Source organism: Chiloscyllium plagiosum, unplaced genomic scaffold (genome assembly GCF_037043375.1).
Source record: "Chiloscyllium plagiosum isolate Xiang-an unplaced genomic scaffold, Cpla_swu_hap1 HiC_scaffold_13, whole genome shotgun sequence".
NCBI lineage: Eukaryota > Metazoa > Chordata > Chondrichthyes > Orectolobiformes > Hemiscylliidae > Chiloscyllium > Chiloscyllium plagiosum.
Window position 1 is genome coordinate 4025449 of NW_028270151.1, and position 19071 is coordinate 4044519.

Below are 19071 nucleotides of genomic sequence, written 5' to 3' on the forward strand. Positions count from 1 at the left end.
CAGGGAGAGTCTTTGTCTATTTATCCTATCCATGCCCCTCATGATTTTATAAACCTCTATGAGATCACCTCTCAGCCTCCAACGCTCCAAGGAAAACAGCCCCAGCCTATTCAGCCTCTCCCTGTAGCTCAAATCCTCCAACCCTGGCAACATCCTTGTAAATCTTTTCTGAACCCTTTCAAGTTTCACAACATCCTTCCAATAGGATGGAGACTAGAATTGCACGCAATATTCCAACAGTGGCCTAACCAATGTCCTGTACAGCTGCAACATGACCTCCCAACTCCTGTACTCAATACTCTGACCAATAAAAGAAAAATGCCTTCTTCACTATCTTGTCTACCTGCTTTGTTGTTTGTACACTAATCTGTTGTTAACTAGACATTTTCTCGAGGTTGAATTATTGAAAATAAATCTTTGAATACAGTATTGTAATAATGTTCTAATATTTGTGGTGATGACAGCAAAGCTGAAGCTGTTTGTAGGAAGAATGCAAGTTTAGATGGATCTGTTTTGAAGCACTATGGTGGATGTGTGATGAGAAATAATATTGCCGAGTACTGACTTAGGACATTTTGTTTTAAAAAGTATTTACTAAAACAGAACAAATTTGACATGGGTGTGTACGTATGTGGCTTATGAGCAATAGACACTTGTTAGAAAATGGGACAAAGTGAGGACTGCAGATGTTGGAGATCAGAGTCAAGAGTGTGATGCTGGAAAAGCACAGCAGGTCAGGCAGCATCCGAGGAGCAGGAAAATCGGCGTTTCAGGCATAAGCCCTTCATCGGTCAATTCTCCTGCACCTTGAATGCTGCCTGACCAGCTGTGCTTTTCCAGCAGCACACTTTCGACTTCTTAGAAAATGTCCTGATTTATTCTGAATATTTATTCTTTGAAATTTATTCTTTACTGTTCTCATGTTAGAGATTTTTTTTTTAAAAAATCACATCATGTTTATTGTCGATTTCTTGTTATCCTTCCCACAGGCCGGAGCTCCAATGGGGCAGTTTCCAACAGGAAGCTCCTCAACCAACCCATTCTTATAGCCCATTCAGTTACTGTCAGGAGTGTGATGTTGATGCGTGACGTCTCCAGATCTCTCGCACAGTTGTGTTGTTCACTGATCTTAGCTTTAATCAGAAGAGTCTCTAAAGCCTGTATTTTATATAATGGGGTGATATTTGAAGAAAGGAAGGACTTTCCATCCGTCCTTTATTTAACCATTATTTGGTAAGAAGGTTCAAGATGTAGCCATATCATGTATATTGAAATGGGTTAATGTTTAAGTTATTGCACTTCTTTCATTGCTCTGCAGTACTGTACATATTTTTTTCTTAGAAATTAGCTAGTTGTGCAGATCAGTATTTGTAATTTAACACATTTATGTTAATGTGAAATGTTACTGAGCAGAAAGAATCATAATAAAGTTGCTGTATCTATAAGGATGAAATTGCTGTAACATTGGCCTTTTAAGTTCTAGTTTTAGATAAACTAGGTTATTCATTTGGTGACTGAAAAGGAGATTTTCTTTCTCAGAGGAAAATTCTCTTATTTATATTCTGAGTATGTAGAAAACTGCATCTCTGCCTAATAAAGAAAATCATGTTTTGCTACAAAGTTTGCAATTGACAAAATAAATACAATATTAGTAAAAATCTCCAAGAAGATTTTAATTGCTGTATTTTTGTGATTGTTGTGTTGTTATTACATATGGAATTGAGTGTAGAAAATGTTTAATATATAACTGACTACTCAAATAAAAGCAAAATGCTGCAGATGCTGGGGAAATCTGATATAAAAACAGAATGCTGTAGAAAGTCAGCAGACCTTGCAGCTTCTGGGCGAGAGAAACAGTTAATGTTTTGAGTCTGTTTTAGCTCTTCTTTGGAATGATGTGGAGGTGCTGGTATTGAACTAGGATGGACAAAGCAACAAGTCACATGACACCAGGTTATAGTCCAACAGGTTTATTTGAAATCACAAGTATTAGGACCGCTCATCACCTGATGAAGGAGCAACACTTCAAAAGCTTGTGATTTCAAATAAATCTGTTGAATTGAATCATTTATCGTCATGTGTATCCAATATAAAATATGGGTAAAGTGTGTAGCATCGCCCTGCACAGGCACCATTCACATTAACGTAAAATAAAAGTGAAGAAAGGCAACTTAAAGAGAGTCCAGTTTTTCCTTCTCCACCACTACAGTCCCCGCTTCAGGCTTCACCGTCCCATGCCATGCTGCTGCCAGAGTGCCGTGCCAGGTTTCACAGGCCAGCTGACTCTGGAAGACACCATCGCCACCTTCCTATCAAAGAGCTTTCTTTATTGGGTAAGTCTGAGCAACAACTAAACAAAACTGGAAAAAAAGAAAAGTTTCTGTAAATAATTGTTGGACTATAACCTGATATTGTGTGACTTCTGACTTCTTTGGAACAGAATTCATTGATAGTGAAGTAATACAAACAAATGCAGCTTCTTGCTTTTAATTTCCTGTTAAACATTATGGTCTATGTCACTTATAAAACATTCCATACTCTAATTTGTTAAAAAAAACTTAATGCATTGGATCATTACACGGGACTATGATGATGTGGCTGAGAGAGGAACAGGATTGGCTGCTCCATGTTCTAGGGTTTCTTTGTTTTAGATGAGGTAGAGAGGAAGGTAAAAGAGGTGGTGGCGTTGTGTTACTAATCAGGGAGAATGTCACATCTGCAGTCAAAGAGGAAATGCTGGAACTTCATCCACTGAGACAATATGGGTGGAGCTCAAAAATAAGATGGCTGCAGTCTGTGACGAAGCTGTTCCTTTAACAAGGTTAGGTGGTCCTTGGGTTTTTTTTCCAGAGACATTGTAAACGACACAGGTTCCGAAATATCTGAGGTTGGATGGATTTTAGGGCCAATTTGTTTATAGCTAACAGATACTGCCTCAGGAAGAAGGCTTTCAAGTTTTGGAAGAAAATCTTGTGTAATGAAAGGGGAGTGGCCAGTTCTAGCAGCTCAGCTTTTCTCTGGGTTTAGTTTTAAAATGCAGCAATGAGTGTGTGAAGAAAGGCTGCTGGACTCTCTCTCTCTCTGTCTCTGACTTCTCTCCTGTGAGAGCTTGTTTGATTTTCCTTTTCTGCCAGGGGGTGTTTGTGGGGATTGTTGCAAGTATTTTGGATCAGCATCATTAAGATGGGATAGAGTGTTGGGTTGTCGGATAGGATAAGTTAGTCGGTATTCTGTTTTCTGTTTTTTATGTTTCATTCAGCAATTTTGTAAATAAATTCCGTTTTGTTTAAAACTTAGTAGTTTGACCAGCCGATTCTCTCCTGGGATATCCACTGTACACTTCCTTAAAACAACTAGCAAAGTTCAGGGGTCTGGCTTGGTCCATAACAAATCACTCTGGGATTATTACTATAGGCACCTCAACAGCCACAAAGAGGGACAAGTATGTAGGCAGGTTATGGAAAGATACAATAACAACAGAGTTGTCAGAGTGGGTGTCTTTAACTTGTCCATTATTAACTGGGACTTCCTTAGAGCAGAGGCTTAGACAGGGCAGAATATGTTAAGTGCACCCAAGAGGGTTTATTGAAACAGTATGTGGATAGTCAAACTACAGGAGGGGCCATATGGAACTTGTATTGGCAAATGAGCCTGGCCAGGTGACTGACCTTTCTGTGGGAGAGCATTTTGGAAACAGTGATCACAATTCCTTAAGTTTTGAGATAGCTGTGAATGAGGATAAATCAAGGCTTTGCAGGAGGGGAGAGCAAATTATATCAGTAAAATGTAGGAGCTGTGGGGTGTTAATTTGGGAGCAGCTGTTGCCTGGTAAGTTTCCATTTGACATGTGGAAGTTGTCAAAAAACCTACAGAGTCCAACACCGGAATGTTCCAGTAAGGAAGAAAGACAGGGACCCTTGGATAATGAGGGAGGTTGTGAATTTAGTCAAAAGGCAAAAAGAATCATATGTAAGGGTTAGGAAGCTAAGATCGGACAGGGCCTTTGAGGAATACAAAGAATGCTGGAAGGAACTCAAGCAGGGAATTAAGAGAACAGGAGGGGCCATGAAATAACCTTGATAAGTAGGGCTAATGAGAATCCCAAGGCATTTTATACGTAAATTATAAACAAGATAATAAATAATGAGAAGGTACGGCCACTCAAGGATAAAGGACGGAACTTGTGCTTGAAGGCAGAGTATGTGGGCAATATCCTAAAAGAGTACTTTGTGTTGGTATTCACCCAGGAGAAGAATATGAAGGGTAGAGAATTTGTGTGGTGCAGGCTAGGGAATTTTGAGATCTAGAAAAACATTGTTAGAAATCTTGAAGAACATTAAGGTGGATAAGTTCCTAGGGCATGATGGTATCTACCCCAGGTTATTGAGTGGCAGCAGATCTTTATATCCTCACTCTCCAATGGAGAGGTCTTGGAGACTGATGAGGAGTTAATGTTGTTCCCCTGTTCAAGAAGCAAAATAGGGATAATCCAGGGAAACTATCAGCTGGTGTGTCTGATGTCAGTTGTTGGGAAGCAATTGGAAAGATTTCTTAGGGATAGGATTTACATGCACTTAGAAAAGCATGGCCTAATTAGGGAAAGTCAACATGGCTTTGGGCGGAGCAGGGCCCTACCAACCTTTCAGGTAGTGAGTTCTGGATTCCCACCATCCTCTTGGTGAAAGAATTTCCTATTGAATTCATTCATAGTCATCTTTTTGTTAACCAGGGACATAGAATATGAATTAATTAAGGGAAAGCAATGACCTTGTGGTATTGCCACTAGACTATTAATCCAGAAACTTAGCTAATGTTCTGGAGAAATGGGTTCAAATCCCACTATGTCAGGTGGTGAAATTTGAATTCAATAATGAAACTGGAATTAAGAGTTAATGATAACCATGAAATTATTGTCAATTATCAGGGAGAAAAAAACTTATCTGGATTCATTAACATCCTTCAGTGAAGAAACCTGCCATCCTTACCTGGTCTGACTCACATGTGACTCCAGACCCACAAGAATATGGTTGCCTTTTAATTGTCCTCAGGATCATTAGGGATGGGCAATAAATATTGGCCAGGCCAGTGATGCTCACATCCTGTGAATGATTTTATTTAAAACAATAATGGGAATAAGGCCTTCCTATCTGCTAAAATCATTTTTTCTCTCTCTCTTCTCATGCCTAGTGGCAAATGAGGCAAATAAAGCACATGTTTACATTTGTTTCCATGGTTAGATTTTCCTGGAACAGATCACTAACTTGGCACTAGAGATTATAGCTTGAGGGGCATCACCCTGCATCAAGCTTGGATTGACTAGAAGAGACAAAAAAAACCTGCAGATGCTGGAATCCATTGTAGACAGGCAGGAGGCTGGAAGAACACAGCAAGCCAGGCAGCATCAGGGGTGGAGAAACCAACGTTTTGGGTATAACCCTTGTCTAGTCCTGAAGAACGGTTATACCCAAGATGTTAATTTCTCTACCATCTGATGCTGCCTGGTTTACTGCGATCTTCCAACTTGTCTGGACTGATTAGAAGGCACTTTGCTGTTCCTGCCTGCTATAGGCATATCACACAGATGTCTACACAGTTGTTGGCCAACCTGATTACTCACTACATAATTCCTAATCTCTGACCTTCTCTTGAAAACAGTATTAATATGGCTGGCTCACCCAGGGATGTCAGTAGTGAGGAATTCAGAAATGGTAACACTGTTGAATGTCAAGGGGTAATGGTTAGATTCGGTCTTCGAGACTGTCTAGCGTTTTTGTGAAACCAGTGATAATGTTATTTGCCACTTATCACCCTGGAGACCTGAATATTGCCCAGGTTTTGTTTCATTCAAACATGGACTGCTTCAGTTTTGAATGGTGCTGGACATTGAGCAGTCATCAGCGAACATCCCCATTTCTGGCCTGAGGGTAGAGGAAAGCAGCAGATTTTGGATGGGCCAAGGACACTAATCTGAAGACCTCCAGCAGAGATGTCCAGGAGCTGAGATGACTGACCCCCAACAACCACACAATCTTTCCTTTGTGCCAGGCATGACTGTTAGCAGCAGAGAGTTTTCCCCAATTCACATTGGGAGTGCTGCTGAACAAAGAGACCTTGGAGTGCAGGTTCATAGCTCCTTGAAAGTGGAGTTGCAGGTAGATAGGATAGTGAAGAAGGCATTTGGTATGCTTTCCGTTATCTGTCAGAGTATTGAGTACAGGAGTTGGGAGGTCATGTTGTGGCTGTACAGGATATTGGTTAGGCCACTTTTGGAATTCTGGTCTCCTTCCTATCGGAAAGATTTTGTGAAACTTGAAAGAGTTCAGAAAAGTTTCACAAGGATGTTGCCAGGGTTGGAGGATTTGAGCTATAGGGAGAGGTGAATAGGCTAGGACTGTTTTCCCTGGAGCATCGCAGGCTGAGGGGTGACCTTAAAGAGGTTTATAAAATCAAGAGAGGCATGGAGATGATAAATAGACAAAGCCCTGGGATGGGGGAGTCCACAACTAGAGGGCATAGGTTTAGGGTGAGGGGGGAAAGATATAAAAGAGACCTAAGGGGCAACTTTTTCACGCAGAGGGTGGTATGTGTATGAAATGAGCTGCCAGAGGATGTGGTGGAGGTTGGTACAATTGCAACATTTAAAAGGCATTTGGATGGGTATATGAATAGGAAGGGTTTGGAGGGATATGGGCCAGGTGCTGGCAGGTGGGACGAGATTGGGTTAGGATATTTGGTCAGCATAGACGAGTTGGACCGAAGGGTCTGTTTCCATGCTGTACATCTCTATGACTCCAGTTTTGCTGGGGCACCTTAATGCCATAATCAGACACTGCCTTCTTGGCAAGGGCTGTCATTCTCATATCATCTTTGGCATTTAATCTGACATTAATGGATAAAGGAGCTAATGTAATCATGTGATCAGGAGCTGAGGGATTGGAGGAGAGGGTGGGAGAAGGGGGCAGCTTATTTCAAAAGATTTCCTTGCTCAATTTTGTCTGATGCCATGAGACTTCATGGGGCCCAGACTCCAGAATTTTGAGGACTCCCAGGACAACTCCCTCCTGACTGTATACCACAGTGAGGCCACCTCTGCTGGCTCAATCCTGCCAGTGAGACAGGACATACCTGGGGATAGTGGTGTGCAGGACATGATATAATTATGTCTTAATCTTTTTCCTCTACAGCAGCACATCATTTAAAGAAGATTGGTTAAAAAGAAAAGCAAATGTTGGAAGATTTATATATGATAATCACAACGCTGTAATTTCTCTCTCATTTCTGGAAAGAGAGGTATTTGTACTGACAATCTGTGCCCGTCTGTTTGTAAAAAGTGTGTAGATTCCTCTGATTAGGAAAAGTCCTGCTATTGCTGCAAAGTAACTTCCCCAAATGAGAACCTGCAAAAGAAAAACAGCCGTTTAGTTTATTGCTGGTCTTTCTGGATATTTCCAGCTTGGTTCAGTGGAAAGGTTACAGCCGTCTTCCAAAAAGCCAGCTTCCAAGTCCCTAAGACAGGCTTCAATGTTCACTTGTTTTCAAAGTTAAAAATCACACAACACCAGGTTATAGTCCAACAGGTTTAATTGGAAGCACACTAGCTTTTGGAGCGACGCTCCTTCATCAGGACAATCACCTGACGAAGGAGCGTCGCTCCAAAAGCTAGTGTGCTTCCAATTAAACCTGTTGGACTATAACCTGGTGTTGTGTGATTTTTAACTTTGTACACCCCAGTCCAACACCGGCATCTCCGAATCACTTATTTTCAGTAATAGTTACAATCTGGCTATTATTAGATAAAATAAGCATTGACATTATCCCTGCTGCATTTAACTGAAGGTGTGGGTGTCAATGTGTTGCTGTATCAGCCTCAGTAAATACCATATGGTGCCTTATTTGCTCTGTCTGGAGGTGGCTCTCTCCTGAAGAATTGAGCACAATCTGGATAATGGCAGGTATTGGCGTTGGTTTGTACAACAGGCTCGATCTGACATTGCCTCACTCCAGGCTTGTGACCAGCCTGTGCACTTGTGTTTTCTTTTCATCGTTCTGAACAATGATTTTGTTTTGAAAATTCTTTTTGAATATACAATAACTGAGAATGTTAGAGCTTTAAAATTGTATGATACAAGCAATGAGAAAAAGTAACTGTAAAGAAATGAAACAATTGGAAGCAAGTCCTCACATACGTAGAAATGGATATTGAATGCACCTGGGTGATAATATCCAAAGCTAGGCCTCTTGAATCAATCACAACAATGGTTAGGATGGTTTGGAGTATCAAGGCCACCGTAGAGTTGATGCCAAACACTAATGCATGATGCCCCATCTCCAAGTTAGCTGCTATCTGAAACCTAAATTTAGAAAACACAATCTTCTTAATAATGTTAAATCTGCATATTGTAATCATTGAAACTAATGCTATATATTAGATGGTATAAATAAGTGCTTGTTTGTGACATATTCCCAATTCCACCCCTGAACTAATTATCAGACTCTAATGCTGTTGATTGAGAGAGGTTTTCAAGTTGGACAGTGTATGTTCCCAGAGGTGGCAAAACAGCTTTAAACGAAGAAATCTGTATTTTTCTTTAAGTCCAAGAGCTTTGTTCCAAGAGCAGAAATATACCACACAGCACTTCCAGCCAGCTTTACCATTCAATAAAGTCACTGCAAATCTGCTTGTGTTTTCAAGTCTAATTTCCTGTTTGCTTCAGCCCACCCCTTGATAACTATTGTCTTCCAGATCAATCAAAACCTCAAACTCCAGTGGAGCACAGGGTCAACGTGGGGGGAGATGGAGGCCCAGTGAGTACATCCTGGGCATTTGGTTCAAAGTTGGATTTGAACGTAGAACAGTACAGTACAGGAACAGGCCCTTCGGCCCATCATATCTATGCCAACCATGGAGCCATTCTAAATTAATGGTTTACATCCCTTTCGTTTAAAGCTCTTTTGCCACCTCTGGGAACATAGTGTCCCACTTTGTGTCTGTCTAAACGTCTTTTCGATGTGCTGGCAAATATTTTCCAAATGCAATGTTAGAGTAAAAATCAGATTCACATCGTGGATTAATAGCCTTTAAGTTAAAAGTAGCCTAATTAAAAAAAGGTGGCTCCCTTATAGTTATCTATTCAGACACCGAAATCCCTTGTCTGAATGGGGTGTTGATTACTGTAGTAGGAGGTAAGACTAAAATGTGCATTGAAGCTCGATGTCAGAAAGAGATTTGGAAACCACGTGGCCAGTAAAAAGTGCAGTCAGAGTGAGGGAGCCTTCATTGTGTGAATCAGACACTGATTTAGCATATCTGAGAATGTGGTTCAAAGTGGGAACTTAGTGAAGGGGAAAGAAGGTGGTTAGATTATAAACTTTACTGCAGGAAGTAATTCCTCTGGATCGAGGGGCAGGGGGACTCACAGTGAGGTCAGCAACAGACAGACATCATGAATCACATGCAGTGGGAGCACAGTGTGTCACAAAGCTAGACTCTTTTTTTTCTAAAAGCTGTTCCTTGGCTCAAGGAGACTCTGTCCTTGATTTTTTAAGAGGGACAATCAGTCTGGTTTGGTACAGAAATGAAAAGGATTTTGAGAGGCCTTTTGTTTATATGTAAACAGATGAAACTTCAGACCAAAGTGGTCAGGTTTTAGAAGTGACCTGTATAAAGAAAGGGGAGTGGTCACCTCTCTCGCTGAGCTGAGCAGTTTTAGTTCAGTCCCGAACTGGGAAGTTCAACAGGGAGCTGTATGGAAACTCGCTTTTCTGCCTTTCAAATTCAACCTGTAAGCATATGTTCCATTTATACTGGTTTTTAAAGGGAGTTTATTTATTGAAGTTTACTTACTTTGAAGTATGAGGAAAGGCTGACACTTGGGATTGTTTTCATTGGAGAAAAGAAGGTTTAGCGGTGACTTGATAGAGGTGTACAAGATGATTAGGGGTTTAGATAGGGTTGACCGTGAGAACCTTTTTCCACGTATGGAGTCAGCTATTACGAGGGGGCATAGCTTTAAATTAAGGGATGGTAGGTATAGGACAGACGTTAGGGGTAGGTTCTTTACTCAGCGAGTCGTGAGTTCATGGAATGCCCTGCCAGTAGCAGTGGTGGACTCTCCCTCTTTATGGGCATTTAAGTGGGCATTGGATAGGCATATGGAGGATAGTGGGCTAGTGTAGATTAGGTGGGCTTGGATCGGCGCAACATCGAGGGCCAAAGGGCCTGTACTGCGCTGTATTCTTCAATGTTCTATTAGAACTGTTATGTTTATTCGGAACAGCATAATTAAGTCTAGTTGGATAGGCTGAGTTCTGTAAGGGTTCTTTATTCTGTTCTTTGTGTTTCATTGTGTAATTTTGTGAATAACTTTTTGTCTGTTTTAAAATCTAGTAGTCAACCTAGCTATCTAACTCTGGGTAATTTTCACTGCACACTCACTGAAACAGGTTACAAAGTTATGGTCTGGGGCTGCCTGTTTAAGAATGTTTTGAGTGGTCTGGCCTAGTCCATAACAGATTCAGGGCTCTTTGCGGGATTTTAAATAGTGAGTGGTTGGTGCTAGTGTCTTTATTTCAGGTGTTGGTTTGGTTGGGTAGACAAAGTTTGGGATAGTAATGGCCCTTTCAGTCACCAAGTGTTTCCTGGATGTGGATGCGATGACTTTGGAAATTTTGCAAAAAGCGAATAAGACCAAGTTACAAGAGTGAGTAGAGAAGCTGGAGGAATTGGAACTGCCTGTTCCTGTGAGGAAAGGACAGATGATTACAGCAGTAGCTCAGCATTTAAACTTGCTGGAGAAACCATCAGAATCTATAGAGATGGCAAGAATTCAATTGCAAATGAAGCAGCTTGAGTTAGAAGCAAGAGATGAGGAAATGGCAGCATAAATGAAACAGTTTGAGTTGCAATTATCAGCAGAAGCGAGGGAAAAAGACAGAACAGAGAAAGAAAAAGAGAGAGCTTTTGAACTTCAAAAACTGACACTTAAAAATGAACGACAGCTTAAAAGGCTGGAGATAAAGGCTGAGGATAGGCTCAGTGAGGATGAGCAAGCCCCTGGTAGTCAGAAGCCGAGTGAGAAAATGTTTAAATATATTCAAGCATTGCCTAAATTTGATGAGAAGGATGTGGAAACCTTTTTCATCACATTTGAAAAGGTGTCAAAACAGATGCAGTGGCCAGTGCCAATGTGGGTTTTGTTGATCCAAACAAAACTTATAGGTAGAGCAAGTGAGGTATTTGCATCATGATCAGAGGAGGTACCTGGGGAGTGTGAGGAGGTGAAAAAAACCATTTTAAGTGCATATAAGCTTGTACCAGAAGCCTATAGACAATGTTTCAGGAATGTAAGGAAGGACCCCAGGAAGGATCAAACAGAGTAATTTCAATAAATGGATAAGAGCTTTAAAAAGCAAGCAAACCTGTGATGGCCTTAAAGAGGTAATTACTTTGGAGGAATTCAAAAATTCACTGCCTGAAGTAGTGCAAACTCATGTGGAAGAGCAGAGAGTTAAAACAGCAAGGTTAGCAGCAGAAGGGGCTGATGGTTATGAGCTGGTCCATAAAACACGGTTTGGCTTCCAGAATCAATTTTAGTCCATGAGGGATAGAAACTGGGGCAAAGAGAAATCCTCATATGGAAAGGAAAAGGTGGATCTCAGTGAAGATCGTAAGGAGAACTTACCACAGGGTAAAAAAGAAACCCTTGAGGGGGGGACAAAGAAATTAAAAAGCCCCGGTGTTTTCATTGTAATAAAGTGGGCTACATGAAATTAATGTTGGTTGGCAAGGAGAAAGCCAGGTGTAGAAAAACCGGACAAGCCTGGAAGTTTTGCTGGACTAATAACACAAAGCACAAGGGAAGTTGGACAACTGCCTCGGAGTGCACAAGATGATCAGAGGTTGGTTAAGGAGGAAGTGCCAGATCTGCTTAAAAATATACACATGCAAGGGTAAACCTTATTCACATAGGCTGGGAGTAATAGGTAAGGAGGTTACAATATTAAGGGACACAGGATCCTCTCAGTCTGTGATGCTGACGGATGAGAAGATATGTACTCCTGAGGGACTACTGCCAGAAAAGGAACTTGTAACAGGAATTCATGGTGAGACAAGAAGTGCTCAATTATGTAAAGTGAGGCTAGAGAGTCCAGAGAAGAGTGGAGAATTTGTGGTAGGAGTACTGAACAAACTGTCAGCTCCAGGAATTCAATTTGTCCTTGCAAATGATACAGCAGGCAACTGAAGACATGGAGAATGTTTATCCAGGCATTTTTCCTGATTGTGTGATCACAACATCACAGAGGCACAAGCTAAAGCAGGAGAGATCAAAAGGCACAGATAAGGAAACTGGCATGCGATTATCCAAAATTTCCTTCGATCGGATAAGTGGAACAGAGAAGGAGCAAGTAGGTAAACATGCCAGTGTCTTTAGCTCTACTAAGCTGATTGAATTACAGCAGAAGGATGGGGAGTTACAATAGTTATATCAAAAGGCATTTACAGAGAAAGTGAATGCATGCCTGTGTGTTATTACTTAACAAATGATGGAGTGCATGCTCCAACTTGGCATAATCAAAGTGAGTTGCAGTGACTGGAGCTCACCCAGAGTCATAGTACCAAAGCTAGATGGTACCCAACGGTTATGTGTGGACTATCGCAATGTCAACACCATTACAAAGACTGATGCATATCCAATTCCATGGTTGGTGGACTGTGTTGAAAAAGTGGGACTCGCAACTTAGATTTCTAAGTTGGACTTGCTCAGAGGCTACTGGCAAGAACCTCTGTCAGAGAGAGCAAAGGCAATTTTGGTTTTCGTAACGCCAAATGGACTATATCAGTTCAAAGTCATGACATTTGGTATGAAAAATGTTCCAGCCACATTTCAGAGACTGACTAATAAGGTCATTGCCGGATTACCCAACTGTGGTGTATATCTGACGTGGTGATTTTTAGTCATTCATGGAAGGAACATTTACAGCATTTATCGGACTTGTTCAATTGACTTCAGAAGGCAGGCTTGGTGGTAAACCTAGCTAAAAGTAAATTTGCCAAAGCCCAAGTCACTTTGCTGGGCCATGTTATTGGACATGGACAAATGGCCCCACGGGATGCGAAAATGAAAGTAATTGGGGAATTTCCCACACCATCGACAAAAAAGCAGTACTACGATTCCTGGGGTTGAGTGGATTTTACTGAATGTTTGTACCGAACCTTAGCAGTATGGCTGCTCAACTCACTGAATTGTTAAAAAAGGGCAAGAAGTTTCAGTGGACTGTCAAAAGGCATCTGACAGCCTAAACACTGTGTTAACCACTGCCCAGTATTAGCCACAACGGATTACACAAAGCCTTTCAAAGCAGCTGTCGATGCCAGAGATGTGGGTGTTGCTGCGGTGCTCCTGCAGGAGGCCAGTAAAAGAATAGAAAGTCTCATCAGGTACTTTTCTAGGAAGTTGAACGTTCATCAACAGAAATATTCAATGGTGGAGAAGGAGACTTTAAGCTTGGTGTTGGTATTACAACATTTCAGTGTTTATATTACCAGCAATGCATCTGAGACAATGGTATACACTGATCACAACCCATTTGACATTTGAGGAGAAATTTAAGGACAAAAATGCCAGACTGTTTAGATGGAGCTTGTTGGTGCAGCCATTCAATTTGACAATTGTGCATGTGGGAGATCGTAAAAATGTACTAGCCGATGAGTTATCGAGACTCGAGATGGAGGCATTCGGTGGTAGGTGTACTGCAGTCTTAATTTGCTTGGGATTGTGCATGTTTACATGTATATAGTTAGTGTAGTGTATATGTGTGTTTAGAGTACTAACCGGCTTTTGAAGAGTGCAAAATGAAGCCATCTTTTGATATTGATGGTTCATTTTTTTAAGGGGGGAGGTGTCACAAAGCTAGTCCCTTTTTTTCTAAAGGCTGTTCCTTGGCTCAAGGAGACTCTGTCCTTGATTTTTTTCAGAAGGACAATAAACTGGGCCGGGCTCTTATCAGTCTGGTTTGGTACAAAGATGAAAAGGATTTTGTGAGGCCTTTTGTTTATATGTAAATAGATGAGACTTCAGGCCAAAGTGGTCAGGTTTTAGAAGTGACCTGTATAAAGAAAGGGGACGGGTCACCTCTCGAGCTGAGCTGTTTAGTTCAGTCTTGAACTGGGAAGTTCAATGGGGAGCTGTGTGGAAACTCTCTCTCTCACTTTCTGCCCCTCAACTTCTACGTGTAAGCATGTGTTCCACTTATTAAGGTTTTTAAAGCAAATTTACTTATTGGGACTGTTATGCATATTCAGAACAGTATAATTAAGTCTAGTTGGATAGGCTAAGTTCTGTAGAGGTTTTTTGTGTTTCTTTGTATAATTTTGTGAATAAATTTTTGTCTGTTTTAAAATCTAATAGTCGGTCTTGCTAACTTACTCCGGGTAATTTTCACTGTGCACGTACGAAACAAATTGCAAAGTTATGGTCTGGGTCTGTCTGCTTAAGAATGTTTTGAGTGGTCTAGCCTAGTCCATTAAAAGAGAAAGTAGTGGATTGGCAAATGGGATTGATAAGTATTTCCAGCCAGTATTGTAAAGTGTTTGTGTTTGGATCTCTGATCCCTTAAACATGGCTTGTTAAATACAAGCTTGAAACTGGTGTGAAAAAATACAATGTAAAGAGCTAGAGTAATTCACTAATAAATTAAATGTGACAGTGAAGGTAGGACAGTTGATGTGTGGCTGTTGCAGTATGTTGGAGCTGCTGGAAGCTGTAGTAAGAGTTTGCACCTTGAGGAATTTTGGAATTGGTTTGAGAAGCTGGAGTCCAACCTGCAGACATTGGGTCAAATCAGGGAAGGGGCAAATTACCTGGGCATTTTTCTCCAGAGGGTGATCATATCCCTCAGATTAGCTCATTCAAATCTGATCTCAGATCAGAGACAGGAGTGTGTGAATTCAGGTGAGGCAAGTACGAGGATCTAGGGGCTATTATTTCAGGAACCTGAGTCCCTTCCAACAGTTATAGGATTCTTGTAAGTTTTGTGGCAAAAGAGACTGCAGGAAGAATGAGTGAACTACTACCAATACTTGGTGTAAGGAACTACTGAAGTTGGGGAGAGCAAGGAGGAATGTAGTTATGGTCAGGGACAGTATAATTAGGGAGATAGATTCTTTTCTCGGCCCCAGGGGCTGTGTTTCCTGTCCAGTGCCCGGGTTAAGGACATCTCCTCGGTGGTGGAGAGGAATTTGGATTGGGCAGGAAGGAATCCAGGTGATGTCAGCCAAGTTTGTATCAACAACATTGACCAAACTAGAGAGAAGGTTCCCTGGCCAACATCTCTGTGTCAGGCTTGCTGCAGTGAAACTCAGTGCAAGCTGGAAGAACAACACCTCATTTTTCACTTGGGGTCCCTGCAGCCTCTGGATTCAATATCGAGTTCAACAACTTTAGGGTTTGAGGCACCATCTCCCATGCCCTTACCCAATCCCCACACACCAGGCCTTGTTATCACATGGTCTGCTATTACACACAACCCATTGTTAACCACTAATAGTGCAAGTAGCAGCCATTCATTATCCCAGGCTGATTGTTCACTCCTTTGTCCAATTGTGCTCCATCTCCATCAATCGTTTGCTCCTTACTCCCTCCTCCCACCCTATCTTCTGCATTAAAAACAACCTTTTCCTAACTACTAACTGAGGAAGGGTCACTGGATCTGAAACGTTAGCTCTGATTTCTCTCCACAGATGCTGCCAGACCTGCTGAACTTTTCCAGCAATGTCTGTTTTTTGTGCCTTAAAAAAGGACAATGCCACTTTTTAAACCATTGACTCAAGTTCTGGACTAGCTGCAGTGGGAAACTCTGCTCAGGATTCACCCTCTCAATGTCTCAATAAGATTATTTCTCACCCTTCCAAAATGCCAATGGATACCCAACTTTGTACACAACATTTATAATAAATTTTCTATTAGTTTATATTTTCCAACAACAATAGATGGAATTCTACTGCCTTTGCAAGATTACCAATGAGTAAATTATTTGAAACTAGCAATTTTACAAATTGAATTTGCAAGAGATTTAAAAGAAATCCGTGAACAATTGGATTGGGACAAAATTTAAGATGTTCACATTTTGGGTGGAATTTTCTTTAGTCAGTAAGTTCCAGAATTATCAAAGTTAAAAATCGCACAACACCAGGTTATAGTCCAACAGGTTTAATTGGAAGCACACTAGCTTTCGGAGCGCAGCTCCTTCATCATCTGCTGAAGGAGCATTGCTCCGAAAGCTAGTGTGCTTCCAATTAAACCTGTTGGACTATAACCTGGTGTTGTGAGATTTTTAACTTTGTACATCCCAGTCCAACACCAGCATCTCCAAACCAGAATTATCAGTTCACCTCAAAATTCAGTAAAAGAAGGTTCAATTGAAAAGTCTGGTTCTTTTCTTGACCTGACTTTTTTAATCATCATTTGAATTGTTTTACTTTCATTAAATGACATACTCACATTGCGACAGTATTCAGCAGCATGTAAGAGCCCTTGAATAAAACATAACCAGCATAACAAACCCAGATATGGTTTGACAAAGCCATGGTGTATAATATACCGCTGTTCACAGCTGAGAAGATTCCCAGTATCAGTTCCCCCCACATTGTCCAATTTACTTTGACATGTCCAATTACAAAAGAAGTAGAAGCCCCTGAAAGAACAGAAAAAGAAGCAGGGTCATTGATCACACCCAGAAATTCAGTGAAATGTTTTAGACAATGATTTTCATACCACCATACTGTTTTAACTAACAGTGGATTGTTTGTCATAATCACTGGCGATGTAGTCTAACTATTCCCTATTGGTGGGAGTTGTGCATGGGGACCCTGCAGCATCCTTATTTAATCAGACTCCAAAGGGAAACTGAGGACTCGACAAGGCAAATGCCCTACACTCTGGAGCCCTTTGAAATCATCTGTAAAACAATGTCTTTGGCTGGTTCCCATGAAATTAAGAGTTACTCAGGAAATATTATTAAATATATAATAACCCGCTCAGTGAAATTGTTAATCAGACCCTGTATTCAGCTCACCACGCCCAGCTACACCTACCCCCGATCTTGACAAGACACCCCAGGATCTGACACCCTCACCCACCCTCTCAGGACCCAATGCCACCCTGATGTGATTCCAATCCCTAACCTGACACTCCCAGAGCCTGGCGCACCCCCTGCTCCCCACCAACCCCAGCATCCCCAGCCCCTGTGGTCCCAAAGCTGGTGTCACCCCCCTCCCCACCCCACCCTCTCAATCATACCATCAGAGCCAACCTGGTGATGCTGGCTCTGATACCTGATCCCTACCCCCACTGCCTGCCCTCTCCCCAACCTCCCCATTCCCGACCTGAGGTCTCCAGCTATTCCTCCATGTCTTATTTGACGGTTGTGGGACTCATGTGGTCAGTAAGGCAATGCAACTTACCAGTATCAATCAGTCAGTGTCATTATCAATAGATACCAGCATCATTAGAATGTGTTGTGTTCCAATAACAATCCTAAATCATTATAAAAGATAAATCACAGCTGAAACAGATCTAAACAGATTGAGCTTGGCCCACAACAGCATATGCGGTTGAAGGAAAGGTTCTGAGGAAAGGTCACCGGACCCGAATGTTAACTCTGATTTCTCTCCACAGATACTATCAGACCTGCTGAGCTTTTCCAGCAATTTCTGTTTTTGTTTGTGTATGGAATTTGTGTTTCATTCAGAAACGAAGAGATGGAACCAATCCAATCAGGTACAAATGCTTGGTTGCCAATGTGGATTTCTGAAAAACATAACCAGACTAGATCGTATGAAGTCAAGATTAGTGTGGTGCTGGGAAAGCATAGCAGGTCAGGCAGCATCAGAGGGGCAGGAAATATTGATTTTCCTGTTCTTCGGATGCTGCCTGACTTGCAGTGCTTTTCCAGCACCACTCTAATCTTGACTCTAATCTCCAGCATCTGCAGTACCCACCTTCACTGAGATCGTATAAAGTCATTTCTGCTCATGGTACTACACTGCAAAGGAACAGAAACCAGCTCAGGCCAGAATATAACCTGGAGAAAGTGAGGACTGGAAAAGGATGCCTGCCTTGGAGTTCTCCTCCTCCCTCCCAGTCCTGATGAAGGACTTAAGACCGAAACGTCCACTCTCCTGCTCCTCAGATGCTGTCTGACCTGCTGTGCTTTTCCAGTGCCACACTTTTCGACTCCGAATATAACTTGTCAATTGTACAGCGAAGAGTGAGGAGAAACTCAGACAATGTTTGTGAATGATGTTGAGTGACAGCAACTAGCAGAGAGATCAGGATAGGATGTTGAGCTTCCAAAGGGTTACATTGAAGTTTGAATTATTAATCGTGTTTGTATAACTATCACATTGACAATATCAGTTGATGTTTATCCATTTTGGATTTCTTTCTTTAAAAAAAGGAGTGTGTTGTGTTACCTCACACAGTTATTTAAGAGACTATAGGTATTAGGACTAGAATAAATAGAATAGAATAGAATAGAATAGTCTTTATTGTCACTTGAACTGGGTGCAGTTAAAAGTTTGTAATGTCACCTCTTGGCACTACCTTGGGTACTGGGTACCTAGGTACAGATATTTTAAGCGTTGTTACAGAATAAAAAAAGGGGAGCATGGGAACAAAGTTTAAAAAGTCCAGAATGAGAATAAAAGTGACCATAAAGTCCTGAAGTTCAGCCCCTCTCCACTGTGAGTCCGTGCCATCCAGCCCCAGAGCAGGAGGCCATGCTGCCTCTGGCCAGGACTCACTCAGCAACACGTCCAGCCCGGCCTGGGCTGCACGCATTCCACCGCTCCCACCGCGATCCCTGGCCCGTGCTCACTCCCCCCTCTCTCCCCCCCTCCCCCCCCCCACCGTGACCCCCAGCCCATGCTCCCTCCCCCCCAACTGCGACCCCCCAGCCCGTGCTCATCTCCCCCCCACCCCCACCGTGACCCCCCGGTGCGTGCTCACCCCCACACCCCCCTGTGACCCCCAGACTGTGCTCACTCCCCGCTCCCCCCCCCACCCGCCCAAT

The 19071-nt window shown here is 41.9% G+C and overlaps 2 protein-coding genes across 11 annotated transcripts in view; one reads left to right on the forward strand and one right to left on the reverse strand.

The window, feature by feature from the left end:
- agfg1a (ArfGAP with FG repeats 1a) overlaps positions 1–3177 on the forward strand; it is a 94812-nt gene extending 91635 nt beyond the window's left edge. For all 8 annotated transcript variants that reach the window (XM_043702847.2, XM_043702844.2, XM_043702846.2 and 5 more), the window contains one exon: positions 990–3177. In XM_043702847.2, coding sequence (XP_043558782.1) covers positions 990–1049 — 60 coding nt within the window. In that variant the 3' untranslated portion in view covers positions 1050–3177. The remainder of the gene's footprint in view (positions 1–989) is intronic.
- The window catches only part of LOC122556235 (thiamine transporter 2-like), a 44080-nt gene continuing 28186 nt past the window's right edge, over positions 3178–19071 (reverse strand). Inside the window, exons 3-5 of one of the 3 annotated variants that reach the window (XM_043702837.2) lie at positions 16500–16692; positions 8210–8351; positions 3182–7397 (exon numbers count right to left, since the gene is read on the reverse strand). In XM_043702837.2, the coding sequence (XP_043558772.2) occupies positions 7251–7397; positions 8210–8351; positions 16500–16692 (482 nt within the window). In that variant the 3' untranslated portion in view covers positions 3182–7250. Of the gene's footprint in view, positions 7398–8209; positions 8352–16499; positions 16693–19071 lie in introns of all 3 variants that reach the window. The other 2 variants (XM_043702839.2, XM_087993286.1) reach the window with 2 other exon arrangements.